We start from the raw sequence: 19,755 nt of genomic DNA, 5'->3' as shown, positions 1-19,755 counted from the left end.
AATAAGGACAGTTGTACCACTTATTTAAAACTGAAAACTGTTTAAAACAGAAAACTATTTTAAAACAGTCTTTTTGAACTCAAGTCTTCCTCATCAAGTTTCTCTGCCCTTCAGAAGCAGCATGCTCGGGCTATTGGCCTGACTCCAGGTGAAGTTAATTCCTAGTGTCCCAGTTGAATGAATTGCCTGTGAAAGAAGCATGCCTGGAAATGGAAGTACTAGAGATTTTCCTTCCAAAATAAGGAACTACAGTGATTGTATAAATGGTAAAGGTTGCATGGATTTTTTTTTCTCTATTTCTGCAGTACAGAAGGTATAGGATGTATTACTATTGTTTTTAAACCAGAGCAACCCAAAGATCTTTCTGTCAAGTCCCACAGAAGTGTAAATCCAGAGTCCTCTCAATTGCTGCAAGGTCTGTGCTTTGTTTGGAGATGCTGTCCCTTGGAGGCGTTTTGGGTCAGATTCTGTATTTTCCTGGAGTTAAAAACAAACCCAGCCCACGCACCCTGATCTTGTACCTCTTGGACTGCTTGGGCCCCATCTATTATTTAACTGTGTATGTTTATTGTACATTTGGTGACCGTGTTGTGTTCAGACTCTTGTGCAACCTGGCAGGCGTAAAAAAAACAAAAAACAAAAAAAACAAAAAACAAATTAATCTGAAAATAATAAATGTTTCTCTTTTCTCATCTCTCTCTCTTTTTTTTTTTTTTTTTTTTTTTTTTAATCACTTGTGATGAGCAGTATGTTCATTGGGTAAGGTGTTCAGTGGACGGTGAGTGAAGTGGCGTGTGGATAAATGGAATGATAACAGTATAGAAATTACAGGGAAAAATACATTTTGCTACTCTCTGGATGGAATACAGAATTTCCAACCTCCACAACACAATCCAAGGGAGTGTAAGTGAACAGTGGAGTGGAGCTCCCTTTGTTGAAACCCTTGCGAAGTAAGGAATTTTTAAAACTAGTCTAAATTTAAAAGGTACTACTTTCTAGCTCATCAGCTGCACAGCATCTGAAAACCTGAGGGAGATAAGGATGGTGGATCGGCAAACCGTGACAAAATCCCTCTAGGAATGACTCATGTCCCCATCCCAGGGTTATCTCAGGTACTATCTTGACACATCCATTCCATGGTATGACCATCGCTCACTAAGATGTGTGACTCAAGTCACTCAAGCTGCACCTAAAAGAAACTAAAAGAACAAGTTTAAACCAGGGAGAGGTTTGGGAAGAGTCCATCATAACTTCTGGGCTGAATCTACCATCGCTCATTGAGTAAGACCTGCACTCTGTAATTTATCTGTACATGCTTTGAATGCATTTTTGCTGTCAGGTACCGTCACCTGCAATCCTGAACCATAATTTTTTCAGTATGTTATTAATGAGTGTTATTCTGGAAACTGTTAATCTGAGTCCATGGAGGGGATGTCATGGCTAAAGGCGTGGAGACCCAGGAAGAACGTCCCTTTGCTGTTTGAAAAATTTGCTGCATTAAAATTCAAAATATTCAGCCTTTCAACACTTCACTGTAATATAAGCACAGCATCTCAATGACTAATACACTGCCCAGGACTGCAGTCAAGGCCTATAAATCTGCGACTGATAGGTGGCTTCAGCATTCCCCAACTACTGTATTTTTAGGAAACTTACAAACTGTCCCCTGCGGCAGCTCACTGCGCTCCCGCGGCCTGCTGTGGCTGGGCGCCGGGCGCAGGCGCACTACGGCGAGGCCGGGCATTCGCGCAGGCGCGGCAGCGCCGCCGCCTTCCGCCTTCGGCTGGGCCGCGTGAGGGGTATGAAATAAACCTGTTTTCTCTGTTTCTCCGCTGTCCCCACCCCGGTTTTAGCGGGGGGGAGGGTTATTGCTCTTTTCTCTATTTCGCGTGTTCATGCGTTCTTCGCAGCTCAGAGCGGCTCGGCTGTGTCGCGCCGGAGGGACAGGGCTCCTGGCCCTATCACACGTTTCAACCTAAGACAAACCCCACCTTAGACCTGACCTTCGGTTCTGCACCTTAAAACCGCCTTCACGGTTTAGATATAGTCTGTCCTGGTGTTAGCAGTGTTGAACACAGTTGCTGCAGGTGGGGAAGGAAAGTGAGATGGGTCAGCTGTACTTCGCAGTCCTACCTGTCTGGAAAAGCACTTCTCCATTGGCATGACTTGTGTGTGGAATTGAAGAGTAAATGCTTCCATACGTATGCTGTATATGTAGTATGGGGTTTTATATATGTGTGTGTGGTGTGTATACGTATGCATATACGTGCAATATTAATATACACACATACTGTATAATAACCTGCATATATGTATACAGCTATTACAGGCCACCCTGCAACTTCCATTTAAACAACCACGCCATCAAAGGTGGCACCCCCATCACTCTTCACATCGGATGGTGTATCTGGGTTGGGATTTTTGTTTGTTGAGAATTTTGCTGTCGTTGTCCAGAGCAGGAGGGCGGAGGATGGATTCCCGGGATCACATGCTCACAGACTCCCTGGAGCTGGAAGGCAATTGCACACGTATCATGGAGGACTGCATGCTGGGCACAACCCGGGTCAGTCTGCCTGAGGACCTCCTGGAGGATGTGAGTATTGCTGAGACACTTCATCCCTTATGTAACCTCTATATAAATTACATGTTTAACTCCCTTTTGGGAACTTACAGAGCAAACTGAAAAGGGGATGGCTTCTGACTGCCTTGGAAGAAGTCAAGAATTGACACTTCTTGGATTAATTTCAGGACAATATCTTTTAAATCAATTCTGTTATGTTCTATTATCTTAAAATTGCCTTTACGAAGATTGTTACAAGCTTTGAATTATTCTCTTGTTGTTAGTAGTATTAATTTCTTGACCTTTCTTTTTTATGTTCTGTTGTTTCCTGTGTTTTATAAAACACTGTTTCATGACTGCTGTTACTTAAAAAGCATCAGGGGCTAGAAAATGATGTGGCTGCATTTTCTTTACTGTTGTTCCTTGTTTTCTTTAGCCTGAGATCTTCTTTGAGGTTGTCAGCTTGTCACGTGGCAGGAGGTCCTGACAGATGAGCAACAAGGGCACCTAAAAAAATTCCTGCCTCACTTTCCTGAGAACACCAAGAGCATCAGAACAAGCTCATCTCAGCACTGTTCAGTGGGGAGAACTTTTGGTTTGGGAACCCGCTGCACATTGCCCAGAAACTCTTTCGGGGTCAGTCAGCCTCTTGAGCTTCCCTGCAGGTTTGGGGCAAGTTCTCGGCTAGCAGCTGAAAACCCAGCTGTGTGTTTTGTTTTTGTAACAGATGGACACTTCAATCCCGAGGGTGGTTAAGTACCGGCAGCTCTGTTACAAGTCACAGTATAAGCGCTACCTGAGTGCCCAGCAGCAGTACTTCTACAGGCTGCTTAAGCAGATCCTCGCTTCCCGCAATGTGAGTGTGCTCTGGGATGAATGACTTGTCTTTATAAAAAGTGTCTTGGTGCAGTCACAGTTCTCTGGGGCCCTTTCCTTTAATGAACTGAATGAATAATGGTTCTGGATTTTCCAGTGGCTCAGAGAGAACTCCAGACCCATTGTTAGATTTGCCAGATTTCAGGTTGTGTAACTCTGATGTCTCTCACTTCTGTGCACTGTCTCTTTTCATGTTCACTTTGTCCCCACTTCCTGCATTTGCCTGTTTGCAGTACTGTTTTGTTTATAAGTCATTTTGCCTCCATTGTTTACCATTTCTGAAACAAGGAAACAAATACAGTTGCTAAATACAGCTACAGTAGAAAATACGGTGGATCGAAACCTCTGTTTCTCATGCCTGCTAATCCTGGTAAAGTCTTCCCTATGGATACTTCTTTGAGCAAATGTTGCCACTGAAATGTGTTTGTTGCTCATTTATCCTTTCACTACACTTAGACATTGAAACATATGCATGTAGGGATGAAGAAGAAAGTGTGTCTTTTTATAAAATGCCCTACAGTGTTGGGGAAATAAAGAATCTCAGAATGGTTTGGGTTAGAAGAAACCTAATAAAACTCATCTCATCCCAATCACTTGCCATGATTGGACAGCTTTCACAAGACCAGGTTGCTCCTGGCTTGAGCACTTCCAAGGGACGGGGCATCCACAACTTCATTGAGCACAATATGGAATACATAGGACATTAATTCCTCTGTAGCCATTAGAGGTTAAAATGGTTTTATTTTTCCGAAGAGGCAGTGTTCTATGTAATTGTTACATATTTGTGTGGAAACTACGCCTCACACCAATGACTTAAGGTCTTCTCAACATAAACTGACAGATAGATATTAGTGTGCAGAAATCTCACCTTGGGTTTTTTTCTCCCCTTTAAATGATGGTGGTAAAATGCTAGGTTAAAAATCCTTCCTAAGGTTTCCCTTGTACAAATCTGAAGTGCTGATGGCACCCGCATGGTAACCTTGCTAGAAGTACCGGACCGTTGGCTTACAGCACTGTAGCTGACATAGCTAATGCACATGAATCTCTCCTTTCAGCACTTGCTGAGAATTAGCCAGGAAAGGGGGCCCTGACATGACCCAAAGGAGAAGCACGTCCCACTGACATATGACTCGGAGAACGAGACAGACGGACACATCGGCGCTACTTGAAGATCCTGAGGGAAGTGAAAGAGGAGTGTGGAGATACTACCTTGTCTTCAGATGAAGAAGGTAATGCCCTAGGCTGAACTAAAGACTCCAGGTGTGAATGGAAAAAGACACATTTTTGACGTGAAGACAGGGCCTTTGATAAAAGATTGGATTCCGGGCTCTACTTCTACTCCCTGTGATCTGATGAACACATAGTAATAGTTACACAGATTGGTGATGGGTCTTGCAGAAGTAAATTTATCTGTGTTTCAGATCTAATCTGTTGGCCTCCAAGTTCTCCAGCATGTTGTTCAAGTCCACCAGTTCCCCTGAGAGTGATCCCCACATTGTCAACCTTGGACATGAAAACTGCAGGTAAGAACCAAACAAGGGGTCTCTATGGATAGAGGGGAGAGAATTACCTTGAGACCTTGCAAGCAATGACCTTCAAAATCTGTTGCTCGATGGGAAATCTTGTAATGCTTCATTTTTGCAGTGTCCAACAACAGTTGGATCTTTTCCCAGTTTAATCTTTTTCTTCTCGCAAGGCCAGTGTTTGAACACAAGAGTCATAGTTTCTGTAATACTCATGATTCCTCTGTTGTATTTTGCCTTTAGTGGTTGAAGCATTAGCATAGCCCAGTTCAAAATACTTGAGAATCTCTCCTAAAGTGACTGTAATCAATTCTGCAGACTCTTCAAGCTGGTTCTAGCTTCCTTTATCTTTCGTGCTTGCATCGGCAGTGAAATCTGATGACTGATATTGAAGCACTGAAATAATGAAAGAAATTCATATATGGAGCAATTAGTTACTGAAACCTGGAGATTGCTGAAAGTGTAGAGGGATAGAAAATAGCATTCCAAGAAGTGTGGAAGGTAACAGTTGTGGAAAACTCAGCAAATAATTATTTTCATTGCAGACAAGATAGAACTTGGAGAAAACGATTTAAAGATGATGTTGAAGAAGCACCATGAGAAACGAAAACGCCAGCCTGTAAGATGTTAAATCTTGGGGGGTGGGACCACATTTTATCTTTGATGTTTTCATCTTTTTGCCATAAAGATCATGGTACTTCTGGGTGAGAAAATGATTGCTATTTTTTGTGCGCACCCACCCAGCAGCCCTTTATTGTTACCTGGGTTCAATTGTCAGTGTATAGATGCAACTTCTGGCCATGTTTATCTGGATAGAAGGATTTTGTAATTTTAGTTATGTGTTTTAGGGAGACAAAATTTTGGATGTCAGGGTTAGAAGGCTTCCCAACTTCTATTGTAGTAAATAATTTAAAAAGCTGATCCTGGTTGAGTTTGGTGCATTTTAGTACTTGGGTTCTTCTTCATCTTATTGCTGTCTTAACACTTTGTCCTTTCTCAGTTTAATTTCTCTCCCATTGTCCTGTGCAGGATCACCCTGATCTAGTCACGACAGACCTGACCCTTGAGGACATCATGACTCGAGTGAATGCTGGCAGGAAAGGTTCCTTAGCAAGTCAGTGGATCCTTTGTCTTTTTCATTTCATATATGTTGCTTTAAAAACTAGAGGTTTTCTGTTGAGGAGAAAAGTAAAGGTTTATGATAGCAGCTGGGAAGATGGAATGATTGAGGTGCGAACAAGTGCACACAACATACATTTCTAGATACATACTTAAATAGTTTTTGAGTCTCATTGAGGTATAGTAAGAAGATGTCTAATTATTCTTTTTAACTTTAATCATATTAGCCTTATTTGACCCCACGACCTTCAAGAAAAAGGTGAAGGACAAGGAAGATAAGAAAAAAAAGAAGCCGAAGATTATTAAATCTGAGGTGGAAGATTGGCTGACTCTCTTGGCAATGCAGATGGACTCCCAACAATGTCTCAGGATTTTTCCCCCCCTCCCTCTGTCGTCTGTCAAAGAGGAGTAAGTGCTTCAGAGGGCCCTGAACACTCTGCGTGGATGGAAAAAGCAACTTGTTTCAGTTCACATTTTTGTGGGACTGTTAAAGGCTCTGTTTTGGGATGTATTAAATAAGTGGTGTTCCATCTTTGTATATGGAGGTGAATATTTACTCAGGGAATTTACTCTGCTTGTGTTCTCTTTCATTTGAAGACCTCTTGAAGATATGAAACCATGCCTTGAAATAAATGAAATATCATCCAGCTTCTTTTTTCTTCTTTTGGAGATACTGTTTCTGGAAGGACCTGCTACCCTCTCTGTGGTAAGGAACCACTCACTTATCTAGGAATCTTTGCAGGAACAAAATCAAAGAATAGAGGAGCTTATAGCTTTGTAATAGTGATTTTTCTCCAGACTTACTTTGCTGTAAATTATAATAACATTTAAATTACATATTAAAGAAGTTAAACTCTCTGGGAGTGCTACCACATTCTGATTTTAGCATGTTTCAGGAGTTTGGTCAGTTGAATCTGTGGGTCTTTCCATACCCATTCTATATATCACAGTTAGATATATTTTATATATTAAGGGCAGATATGGGGAAGTATTTTCCCCTTCTTTGGTGCTGTGGTTACTTGAGAAATCAGGTTACTATTTCACATACATAAAAACCTTTTTGTCACCTGGTGGTGGGATATGTTCAGCTGGTTTGCTTTCTGTGAAGATAGTCATAGTTTAAATGTGAGATCATTAATAAAATAATTGTTTTTCCTCTTCAGCTTGAAGATAAAGTTCTCGATTGGCAATCTTCTCATGCCAGTGCACTAATAACTGGTTCTCCTTTGCCCCTAATTGGTCTGAATTGGTTTTACCTGCCTTACAGTATTTGGCAGGTGACAGCAGAGGTAAGAAGAGATGTTAAAAATACTAATACTAATATACTGTTCTAGTCGAATGGTTTGCATTATAGCTCAAATCAGCTTTTCATTCATCGCCACAATAAATCCCTGTATTGCTGGCAGTGTTTCCATGTTTGGCTGACATGTCTTGGTTGTGGTCGACTTGTTTTGTATGTGGATAGTAGATAAGACCCAGTGTGATTCCAAAGTATGTGAAAATGTCTGTGAAATTGCCTCTAGACAGACAGTTTCTCATATCCAGATTGTGGCTTCTAACAGGGTGTTTGAAGCAGGAAGGAATTAGCCTCTTCCCCCACAGTGTGAAGTTGCAGTTGTCTTTGGAGATAATAAAGAATGACCTAGATGAAGCCCTGAGCAATCCACTGAAACATGAGGTTGGCCTATCTTGGGCTTGGGCCAACTGGGTTCCAGCCATTGCTTTCAAACTGAATTATTCTGCAGTTCTGATTTGCTTAGTGGAAAGTTTTAAAGGCAGAGACAGAATAGACTGTGGTGGCCTTGCAGCATATTGTCCATAATGCTGGTGAATATTGTATATCCCAAGTTGTCTTCCCATGAGCCCGTGAATGTCCACTGTACAAAAACAGTCCCTGGGGCCTCATATTTCTTTTTCCTCTTCAGCCTGAAAATTAAGTTGTCAACAGGCAATTTTCTCATCCCAGTGCACTAATAACTGGTCCGAACATGATGAAGAGCAGGAACACGCTCTCAGCTGACAGGCTGTTGTTGGAAGGCTCATTATCCTGTTCTGTTCTTTTCTTCTGCTTCCCCTTATAGTCTGAGATGCTCACCTTCCCTTTGGGCAAGGATAAATTTAGAGATGCACTTACATAATCATTTAAAATGCTCTGTTTGTCACCATGAGTCTTTAACTTGACAGTTTGCATTACCTCAGTAGGATTTTGAGGTTGGACAATTGTATAATGTCCCCTGACATGCATATTTGTCATTGTAGATGCTCCTTCCAGCTTCTCACCTTTTGTTGAATTCAAGGAAAAAACTCAGCAATGGAAATTGCTTGGTGAGTACCTTGTATTCTTCTATGATCTGTACTATAGTAAAGGTTTGTTGTTTTCTCCAGGACTTTACTTTTCTTCTTGTTGAAGCCTGGAGAGAAACACAAACAGAGCTGTTAATTCCATGGTTAGGCATTTTCTTTTCTTTTAGCTGAGCTAACACATGTTTTGAATTTGAGGTGTTCACAAGACGTCAGTATAAGCAGCAGACAGAGCATAAATGAAAAAGGCACTGAGCTGTATTTCTTTCTGTTGCTGACTTAACCATGTTTGTCAGCATCAAATTTGTCTGAACACCTTTGTATTTTTTCCTTCTATAGAACATACCTCTCATGATCCAAAGTAATTAGTGATTATTACAATTGCAAAGAAATTAGGCTTCTCTGTAGAGGAAACTGATACTATTCTCATTTTTAAAAGTGGGAACCAAAGAGCAAATGGATGATCATCAGTGTGCTTTGGTTCATAATTGAACTGATTGAATTACAGATGTTTTGTGTTTATATTCATTCCTTTAGTTATTACACAGAATTTTTCATTCTTAATTATGGTGATTCTAGGGATCATATTTGCAGGCTTAAACTGGCAGAGATGTGAAGTCAGGAAGCTTTACCTGTGATGGCTGAAACTGGCAGAGATTTGCAGTCAGGAAGCTTTTCCTGTGATCTCTTTCACAGTTTTTGGTGGGGGTTATGTAGGCAAGTGTTTCTGCTCATGGATTCAGTAACTGGGATCACTTTGTAGAGTGGGAACAGGTGACTCTGTCCCAAACAGCAGCTTGCCTTCTGTGCTAGGAGTTGAAGCACCATCCTTTGTACCAGCACAGGGGAATCACTGGAATTTAATATTTCCTAAGCCTGGAGGTGTTCAAATATTGCAGTTTGAACATCTATGACTGGTGATGCATTGAGGAGGGAACAAGAGAGGAGTGGGAATTAGAAGCAGCTGGCTTCCTAACAATTAAAAAACTGCTGTTTGTACCTTTTTGTGATTTCCTACTAGGTAGTTACCAAGATCATGAGAAGGAACTGGCAGCACTATTTCATCTCTGGCTGGAGACCAAAGACCAGACTTTTTTCAAAGTGAGTCAGACAGAAATCACCTTCTAGAAGCACGAAACCTGACTGTGTTCTACCCAACACTGACATTTCTCTCTTTTTCAATAGGAAAATGAAGACAGCTCAGATGCCATGCCACTGCCCAGAGTGTAAGCGTGTAACACTGCATGAAGGCCTCTGTAGTGCTGCTGAAGCTGTGAGATTTGGGCCTTGTGCCTCTGGATCTTAAACAAAAACAATTTTATATTGTGGGGCAGGAGAAAAATTGATAGTTCGATTTTATAAATGCAGTAACTGGACTTTTAAAAGTCAACTGATTTTATCCAAGTTTGCATATATTACCAGAGCAAAGCTGCAATCTATCTTAGGTTCTGCTAATGAGATTATTTATAGTCCTTACTTGTCTTCAGGTAGTGCACACAGCATATTTTAAGATCTCTGCAGGGCTTTCTTTTGTTACCATAAATGCTGTCAGAATTTGTTCAGCAGAATTTGCAGAAGGATGAGGGGATTCATCCTTGGGGACTGTTGTGAGCATGTGCTGAGCTGATGGTGCCCTTTGTTTCAGAAGGACTGACTATGTAGTCCGGCCTAGCACTGGAGAGGAGAAACGGGTGTTTCAAGAGCAGGTAAGAAAAGAATCTTCACTTTAAAGGCGCTTGCTGAAACAGTTGGCCACTAAACCATGAGAATTGGTGTGGGATGGTGGTGTTATACTATATAAAAATGTAGTTAATGTGAAGAATTGATATGTTGCTTCTGCCTTGAAGTTGGTATCTTGGCCTTGCATAAAACTTGCTAATGACATAGCCTAGCTGCTTGTTCCAAAACCATCAGTATTTCCAGTGGATAAAATTAATTTGGTAAAAAGTAATTGGAGAAAATTAACTACATTTATAGTGTCCGTTGGTTGTGCCAACCCCGTTGTCTCCTTTGCCATCCTTCACCATCAGAGGATGACTTGTCTCTTTATTTTTTTGGGCATGTATGTGTGCAAGCAAAAAATAAGTGTCAATAAGTGCACCCATCCACTTAGTTATCTTGTCTGTAGTACATGCAAGAGGGAATTAGAGAGAAAACACATGATGGGGATTCTTCTCCCTTCTCTCCATGTGCTGTCTGCAGGACAGAATTTATTTATAAGTTAAATTTTGGAAATCTCTCTTTAGCCAGATAAATGGAGGAAGGGGAAGAGGATAGAAGGTCTGTCTCTTGAATTCCTGTCACTTCTCTAGTCTGTGCAGCTACTTGACAATGAACGCTTACCACCTGCACACCTTGCTTAGATGGAGCATTGTGTTTTGCATGAAGTAGTTTGTGATCTTCTTGATCCAAAATAAGTTTATATTTGAGCCTTTAGTTTAAAAATGCTTTCTCTAGAAAATGATAACAACCTACCTTGTAATATAACAAGGTAGGTTGTTTGTAATTTGCTGTATGTTTCCTGGTAATATCAGTGCTCTTGTGTCCACCTCCAGGAGCGTTACCGTTACAGCCAGCCCCACAAAGCCTTCACTTTCCGAATGCATGGCTTTGAGTCGGTTGTTGGTCCTGTGAAGGGGGTGTTTGACAAGGAAACCTCCTTAAACAAAGCCCGGGAACATTCTCTCCTGCGCTCAGACAGACCAGCATATGTCACCATTTTGTCCCTTGGTAAGGTCATAGCCAAAAAAGCTTTTTTAAAGAAGAAAAACATTCCTTTGACCCCTCAAACAAGAACTTTAGGAATCTGCATTGGGAATGAATGCTGTTCCCCAAGCTCATCACTATTAGCACAAAGTTGGCACAGTTGATATACTTTAAAATGATCCTTTATAATCTCTCCTCATATTTTTGAGGGATTTTAGGGGCTAGATTTTAGTAAGTAGGAGCTGAGAGAGCAAGAGTAATAGAGCAGTCCCAAAACATACCTGGAGTATGGTAAGAGGTATCTGAGTACTGCTGCCCAGTTACAGCTGGAAGTTTAAGCTCTGGGTTTGTGTTTCAGTTCGTGATGCTGCTGCTCGCCTTCCTAATGGAGAGGGAACTCGAGCTGAAATCTGTGAGCTCCTCAAAGATTCCCAGTTCCTAGCTCCAGATGTCACAAGTGCTCAGGTAAGTCAGATGTCATATCTGGCCTCAGATTCTCATAAAAATACACTGCATGGACCCAAGCAGTATTCAGTGGCAAAGCCCCAATAGTTTTTATGCTGCTGTGATGAGCAAAAGGGAGCTGTGTACTACTATGGTGAGCTGCTGCAAATCTGCACCTACTTTGACTGATGAAACACCAGCTAGAAAAGCCACAGAGTTAACACTGTCACAGAGCTGCTCACATTTTAGATTGAGAAACAGTCAATTTTCAGAGCTTTGGTGGAAGTTTCATTTAACCCAAGGTGTCAAACACCATCTAGTGCTGCAACATCTGCCCTCAGTTCTCACTCAGATGGAGATTGCTCACAGCTTACTCAGGTTTTATACCAAATAGGATCATTTTTATTCATCAGTTTTGGCTAGTCCAGCAAGGGATATCTTGTAATCTGTGAATTCTGAACTTCAGGTTAACACTGTTGTTAGTGGTGCCCTGGACCGATTGCATTATGAGAAAGATCCCTGTGTGAAATACGATATTGGGCGGAAGTTGTGGATCTACTTGCACAGGGACAGGAGTGAGGAGGAGTTTGGTAAGCCTGGATTGGTGATATCTTAAAAATTGAAAATGTTTATAAAGATGGATAATGAACATTAATTTGTCAGTCTAGCTTTTTTTTCTAGTCATTTTGCTCATGTTAGTCCTTTAGCACGTAAACCCACTCTCAGAGAGCAGTGCCACTTTGAAGCATTTGTTTGAAAAAAACCATCCCACATGCAAGAACTGCAGATGTATGATTCTTATGTGTCTTACTTTCAGCCTTTTTGGCTAATTTACAAAGACTTTTTCTTTGCACTGTTACATGATTCTGCTTGTTTATTTCCTTTTCTGAAGAAGATTCTGCTGCTCTTACTTAGCCTCTTACTTAAATCAGTTTGCTTGTGTTTCAGGAGCTCTAACCATTAATTTGTTCTTGCAGAACGGATCCATCATGCTCAAGCTGCTGCAGCAAAGGCCAAGAAAGCTCTTCAGAAGCCAAAACCTCCAGCTAAAATGGTAGATTTTCTTGTTCAGGGTTGCACAGCTGCTTTTGGGATTGAGAAGATTAGTCTTAATTTAATCCATAAATACTGCATTCATAGCAGGTGATGAAAATTACCACATTTGAGTTAGCAATTCATGATGTAGATGAATGTCAGTGTGCAAAATGAAGGAGAGAGGGAACTTTTCCTCCACCCAGCTTCCACTGCTATCCTCTCATTTGTGCTCCCTATCAAAGGGATATCTTTCAGATCTAGTCTTGGGGTTAATTTGTGACAGTGTGTGTGCAATGCATCTGTTCTTCGCCTTGCTGTGCTGAAGCCATCAGGTTATGAATGTCTGATATTAAATATGTCTGAAGTACTTGTCTCTTTGCACATTAATCAAGGTGGAAATCTGCATGTTCTGAATGTTTGTCACAACTGAGATGCACTTTTCCCTGAGTGCAGGAGCAGTCAAACACACTAATTCATCCATGGCCACAGCTGGGGAAAGGCAGTCAGTCATGTTTGATTTCAGGATTTAGCAGCAAGGTGTCATTCACCTCTATACGGAACTCAGGTTGAAGTGCTCAGCCTACTGCAGGATGCAGCAATGAACCCCAGATTTGTGATGTGGTTTCTTTGTAGAAGTCAAGTAGCAAGGAGGGTGCTGTGAAAGCCCTCCCCACCAGCACAGCAGAGCCTAGTCAGCTGAGCCTCAGTGACTCCAGCATGCCACCAACACCTGTGACTCCAGTGACACCAACTGCACCTGCATTGCCAGCAACACCCATCTCACCTCCACCAGTGTCTGCGGTCAGCAAGAGTGTAACTGGTGCTGGGTCAGAGCCAGCAAACCCAGCCAGAGGTACTGCTTCTATCCCCTATGTCACGTGGGAATGCTGCTGGTTGATTTTCTGTAATGTGTATGATTCAGTAATGAGGGCGTTTGGGTTATTTAGTCTGGAGAAGAGGAGGCTCAGTGACCTTATCACTCTGCAACTCCTTGAAAGGAGCTTGGAGGCTAGTGAGAGTTGGACTCTTCACCCAGGAAACAGCAACAGAACATAGTCTCAGGCTGTGCCAGGAGAAGTTCAAGTTGGGCATCAGGAGGAATTTCTTCACAGAAAGCATGATTAGACATTGAAAGGTTGCCCAGGGAGGTGGTGGAGTCCCCATCCCTGGAGGTGTCCAAGGAACAAGTGGACATGGCACTCTGTTCTGGGCTGGGTGACAAGGTGGGGATCAGTCACAGGTTGGATGTGATGATCTCAGAGGTCTTTTCTAACCTCTGTGATTGTGGGAATTTCCTACATCTTTGCTGACCTACTGACTCTGTCTTTTCTGTAGTGTTCTCCTGGTGTCTTCCCCCACCATGCCCCAGCTGGGGACGTTGCTCTCCCCAGCTCAGAGCTCACAGGCACAGCTGGGGTCAGTGCCCACCCCACGTGTGGTCAGTCACAGCAGCTCCTCAGGCCTGCCACAGGTCCGTGTGGTCACTGCCCAATCCAGCCTCCCAGCCATGTCCCAGCCAGCCCCAGTGGTCACACAGCAGCAGCAGCAGCCCACATCAGTGCCTCAAATCCGTGTTCCAGCTACAGCCACGCAAACCAAAGTGCTCCCTCAGGTGAGTTGGATGGGTCGAGTAGCTCTGACTTCTGATCTGACGTGGTGTTCAGGTGTGACACACATGCACATTTAGAGCATACACTAACTGCAGGCGAGAGGACAGAAACAGTTTTACATATGCAATACTATTCAGTGCTCTGTTCACTTATTTACCTGGCATCATTAAATTGTGCATTACATAAAAAGTCCACAGAATTTAGAATCACAGAATCGTTAAGCTTGGAGAATACTGTCAAGATCATTAAGTCCTGCCATGAACACAGCAACACCACCATGTTCACTATTAAACCATATCCTCAAGTGCATCATCCACACATTTTTTGAACACTTCCAGGGACGGTGACTCCACCACTGCCCTAGGCAGTCTGTTCCAATACTTTACAGCCCTTTCTGTGAAAAAGAAAAAAAAAACAACACTCTAATATCCAAATTAACCTCTCTCATGCAACTTGAGGCCAATTCCTCGTGTCCTGCTATTTGTTACCTGGAAGAAGAGACTGACACCCACCTCATTACAATTCCAAGCAGTTGGAATCCTTATAATGGGATTCATGCGAATTCCCATGAACTCACAAGCTAAGGCACAATACAAAGAAGAATCACTAGACCGTTCCTATTGTGGTAGTCTGCTCATAGTCTTCCTCCTCTCTTCCATAGGCTGTGGTGACTCTGCCTGTAAAAGCTCAAAGTAGCCCTGTGCAGGTGCCAAGAGCAGGAAGCTCCATGGGAAGCCAGGCAGGTATCACTGTGACGGGGCTGCCTGCAGTGCCCAGCCCTGCTGTGAAGCCAGTGACCAGCTCTCCAGGCAGTTCTGCTGCCAACACCTCCTCCAGCACTGTCATTCAGAATGTGGCTGGCCAGAACATCATCAAGCAGGTGAGAGGAAGGGAGAGACAAGGAATGGGCTCCATGACCTGATGTTTCCTGTTTTGCAGATGTGAACATTTGGGAGCTTTAATGCTGTGGGAGTTGATGGGCTGTGTAGATGACGCAGTGCTGGTTTTTTGTGTTTGAGCCTTGTTTTCACATACATGTGAAAGCTGCATTTTGTGCAGGTTCTTCAGTGATCTCTCCTCCTTTTTTTTGGAAAAGAAACCAGGCCCACAAGTATTTCCTATTTCGGATAAGTTCGGGAATGCCATCTGATACACAACCATAACCATTTTCAGTAATGTACTGAGTGCTAGTCTTATTCCACTTGAATTCTAGTGGGAACAAACATCATCCTTTTGGGAAGTTCTGCTTTGAGTGTGCCTTAGACATTGTCCTGGTTTGACGGAACCATTTCTCTGATCTCTCCAGGTGGCTATTACAGGACAACTTGGTGTGAAGACCCAGGCGGGAAGCAGCATCCCACTCACAGCAACCAATTTTCGGATCCAAGGGAAGGATGTGTTACGCCTGCCCCCATCCTCCATAACCACAGACGCGAAGGACAGACCGTGCTGCGCATCACTCCAGACATGATGGCCACCCTGGCCAAGTCTCAAGTCACTACTGTCAAACTGACTCAGGACCTCTTCACAGCAGCTGCAGGAAGCAGTGCTGTGGGAAAGGCATCTCCGCAACTTTGCACGTGACATCCAACCCTGTCCAGACCGCTGAGTCTCCAGCCAAGACAAGCACGGTGTCTCCTGCCTCTTCGAGCCCAGCTGGAGGTACCGTGGTTAAAGTGACTCCTGACTTAAAGACTGCAGAGTCAACAAGCTCTGCTTTTCCGCCTAATGCCTGCTCTGGGCATGACTGTGGCAGATCAGAAGAGCAAAGCCATAACACAGTGCATCTACAGAGGCCAAGCCAGCTGCCACGATCAGAATGTGCAGGGGCTGGGGGTGATACCCCCCAAAGCCGGGCAGACCATCACTGTAGCCACTCACGCTAAGCAGGTGCCATCATCCTCAGCAGTCAGCGTTGCTGGCACAGGCCACACCTCCTTACCCACCGTGAGTGCCACAGTGTCCAAGCAGTTGCTGTGGCCTCTGGAGCTGCAGGGACCCCCAATAACCATTGGCACAGGAGCCACGGCTGTGCGGCAGGTGCCCGTCAGCACCACAGTGGTATCTACATCCCAGGCAGTGAGTAATGCTGAGCTCTCGCTGGGGGTGGGTAAAGAAGGGGGGTGCCAAAATACACTGATGTTTATGGATGAAAACTGCTCTTTGCATCTACAGAGACTTGAATTAATATGGCAGAGTATACAACTATTTAGGTTGTGGAGGACATTAAAGCTCATTCAGTTCCACCCCCTGCCATGGGCAGGGACACCTTCCACTACATCAGGTGCTCCAAGCCTCATCCAACCTGGCCTTGAACACTTCCAGGGATTGGGCAGCCACAACTTGTATTCTGGGTATGGGTCTGCAACTCATTTCATGGTGTTCAAATTACAGCTAAATGCCTCCAAAAAGTCAGATACTTTCCTTATCTCCTCTTGAAAGTGAATGAAATAAACTTCGCATATCTAAAGTTCTGCCTCATGCAGCTCTGTGTCTTGCCCTACACCTTGGCAGTAATTTCTATTGGAATGGTGTCATAGAACATTCAGAACTAGAAGTGCTTGTTGCTTGTTACTTTATTACTGATTTCCCTCCTTTAATGCTATTTTAATGCCCAAATCTGAAGGCACCATAGACTGGTGGTGACTATTATTATTATGTGGTTACATAAGCTAAATGACACTATGGTAGTTTCCTAAGAATAAAAATAACGGATCCTGTGATGCAAGATGATGCAGATTTTCAGGGTTCAGGCAGCTGTGTAGTGAATGAAAGGGAGGTGAATTTTAAGGAGCCTGAACTGGAGCACAGATTTCACCAGCAAAGCTGTTGTTGGATTCTGCTCACAGGACTCCCAGAAAGCAGTCAGTGTTGTGGGCAGTTTCTCTTCTGAGCTCCCCATGGCTCCTCACATGTTCTTTCCATTCCCAGGGCAAACTTCCAGCACGGATCACAGTGCCCCTGTCAGTGATCAGCCAGCCAGTGAAGGCAAGAGTGCGGTCACTGCCCCCATCATCAAGGGCAACCTTGGTGCCAAGTGAGTGCTTTGCATCTTGTAGTTCTGCTTTGGAAATCACCCGAGGAAGGTCTGTGTTCAGTGGGTTCCTGGGGAGCAAGGAAGCAGAGCCTGGAATAGGATTGCAGTCTGTTAACAGGTCCATCAGCTGTAAGAAACTGAGTGGATATAGGTGTCTGCAAGGAGACTGTAATTTTTAGTTATTTATTTTGAGTTAGTTATTTATATGAGCTTCTGGTAAATACACTGAAGAAAAAAATGTTCTATGCCTTGAAAACAGCTGTTCAATTATTCTGTGTGTCTGAGCAAGAATTAACACACTGAAAATATCTGTAATCTGAATCCATCTCTCCATTCAAGAGAAGGTACATGTCTCAGTGAGAATTCCTCTGGCATTCAGATATTGAAGGCTTTTTGTTTATTCTTCCATAAATTCTGGTAGTGTCTTCCTTAGTTAATATTTCAATGCTCAGTTGTTTTCTGCATTGAAGAGTGTTCAGGTCTGATGAGGCTAGGCCAACAATGTGCGTGGTCCAGAGTTTATGATTATGTGTGCTAAAATAATTTTCTATCAGTTATAAATACTGACATAAACTTGTTGCTAGTGTATTTGCCAGTTTTATGGGGGGGGAAAACACACTGCTTAAAATAGTGAGTACATGTATAGAACTATAATCTACTAGCAACTGAAGAATGGTTTGGAGTTGGAAAGATCGAGCCCACTGTTTTGTTTATTAACCTTTCAACAATTATTTTTCCTCTAGCATCAGTGGATTAGGCAGAAATATCATCCTGACTACAATGCCAGCAGGGACTAAACTGATTGCTGGGAACAAGCCTGTGAGTTTTCTGACTGCACAGCAACTACAGCAGCTGCAGCAGCAAGGCCAAGCCACGCAGGTAAGGGCACCTAGGATGATCAGAATGATCATTCTCTTTGCTTTTTTTTGACTTAACATCTCCATGAGGACTTTACACTGTGTACATGGGTTGCAGAAAAAACAAGCACACAGCTTGCTTGTAGTGTCTGCATTAAGCACATGGAATCCATCATCACCTTTACCTTCTCTCCATCCAAAAAAAGTTTTTAAATGTTTTTGAAGCACTGCCTGTATAATGAATGTAAAACCAAAGCTTCTGCCAGGATTTTTCTGTATACTCAGCAGTCTTTGTAGTGCTTTGTACTTTGCTTTGTGGGTCACTTTTTCTTGAAGAATCACATACCTGCTTTGCATATCTATCTTTCTGGATGAACACTGGAAACCTAGTGTTCCATAATTCCAAATAATTAATCTGCATTGACAGCTGATAGTAACAAGTTGGTAGAAGTGAGGTATCAATGAATCAAGTCATTCTTAAAATGGTAGAAGCTGCTGACAAACAGGTTTTTATTCAAACTAGTTTTCAGGCCTTCTTCTCTAATCTGGAAATCTGTCACAATCTCATGTGGGGCAGTGGTTGGAATGATCTTCCAACAGATCTGTTCTGGCAGTGATCTTGGTGCTTGGTGTTGTTCCAATAGAATTTTGTTGGCAGCAGAAACAGGTACTTCACCAGAATGCAATGCAGGTTCAGTCACTGTGTCACCAGGTTCTTCAGATGAGTTTTTTCTTTCCATTTCACACAGGTGCGAATTCAAACAGTTCCAGCCTCCCATCTCCAGCAAGGAACAGTCTCTGGCTCTACTAAAGCAGTGTCTACTGTGGTTGTGACAACAGCTCCGTCACCAAAGCAGACACAGGATTAGCTGTGAACACTGGTTTGAACATGGATCACTTTTTAAGAACTTCCCTGAGCCTGTTGTCATCCTCCATCCAACCAACCACCTGAGGCTCCCTAACCCCAGCCATGGCTTGGGACTGGACTGGGTCTGCCCTTGCTTCTCTCGGGTCAGCACTGTGATGTCTGGGTAGAAATTCCACAGGAAAAACCGTGCTGTACCTGCAAAACAAAACGTTTCAAACCAGATGTGTGAATCCAGGTTCTGTGGAATTGATGATTTAAGAAATGTCTCCTGTTCTTTTAACATCTGAAGGACTTTTGACAAATACAGTTTCTGTGCATTTTTGGTTGTAGACAAAGCAGTTAACCTGGATCTTCATTAAGCAGGGGAAGTTGCTTTGAAGGGGTTATTCAGTGGCTTTTTCAAAGTCATGGAGAAGATGTCTCCTTTACTGGATGTGTGCTGTCACTACTGTTAGTAGTGACTCAGACTGGTGTATTTGACACCAGAGTTATGTAACTCATATCCATGTCGGTTTGCTGACAAAGACAGGGTGAGAGTCAAGGTGGTTTTTCTGCTGTAACAGACGTGAGTGACCATGCGGGAGAGGAGAGGAGATACAGAAAGTCACTCACTATGGAACAAGGGTTGTCAGCAAACTGGACTTAGTGGAAAGGAAAAAGTGATGTTGACTAGAAAGGTCCTCTTAGTTTTCCTCAACAATATAAACCTTTTTATCAGTGGAAACTAACTGTATGTTGGTTTAAAAGGTTGGAATATGTTTTCAAATACACCCAAACTGTTGTCTCTGGGTTCTGAAGCAATACTTAACCTGTGACCCT

At 42.9% G+C, this 19,755-nt stretch overlaps 1 protein-coding gene across 1 annotated transcript; it reads left to right on the top strand.

Moving 5' to 3' along the window:
• Nucleotides 1-2,395: 2,395 nt before the first annotated feature.
• NFRKB (nuclear factor related to kappaB binding protein) lies at nucleotides 2,396-19,271 on the top strand. The gene is given in 38 exon segments (XM_066334831.1): nucleotides 2,396-2,593; nucleotides 2,997-3,024; nucleotides 3,027-3,098; nucleotides 3,101-3,196; nucleotides 3,288-3,307; nucleotides 3,309-3,416; nucleotides 4,492-4,567; nucleotides 4,570-4,665; nucleotides 4,858-4,959; nucleotides 5,505-5,578; nucleotides 5,989-6,073; nucleotides 6,306-6,398; nucleotides 6,401-6,456; nucleotides 6,458-6,486; nucleotides 6,676-6,784; nucleotides 7,242-7,284; nucleotides 7,287-7,367; nucleotides 8,338-8,403; nucleotides 9,401-9,480; nucleotides 9,565-9,605; nucleotides 10,025-10,085; nucleotides 10,935-11,109; nucleotides 11,444-11,550; nucleotides 11,996-12,119; nucleotides 12,507-12,583; nucleotides 13,198-13,416; nucleotides 13,898-14,176; nucleotides 14,836-15,054; nucleotides 15,481-15,607; nucleotides 15,610-15,723; nucleotides 15,726-15,892; nucleotides 15,894-15,955; nucleotides 15,957-15,991; nucleotides 15,994-16,253; nucleotides 17,106-17,157; nucleotides 17,160-17,211; nucleotides 17,955-18,090; nucleotides 18,818-19,271. Coding segments are annotated over 38 exon segments (3,936 nt in total). The 5' UTR covers nucleotides 2,396-2,398; the 3' UTR covers nucleotides 18,938-19,271.
• The last annotated feature ends 484 nt before the right edge of the window (nucleotides 19,272-19,755 follow it).

Source organism: Sylvia atricapilla, chromosome 23, assembly GCF_009819655.1.
Source record: "Sylvia atricapilla isolate bSylAtr1 chromosome 23, bSylAtr1.pri, whole genome shotgun sequence".
Classification (NCBI taxonomy): domain Eukaryota; kingdom Metazoa; phylum Chordata; class Aves; order Passeriformes; family Sylviidae; genus Sylvia; species Sylvia atricapilla.
This window is presented reverse-complemented; position numbering and strand designations above follow the sequence as displayed.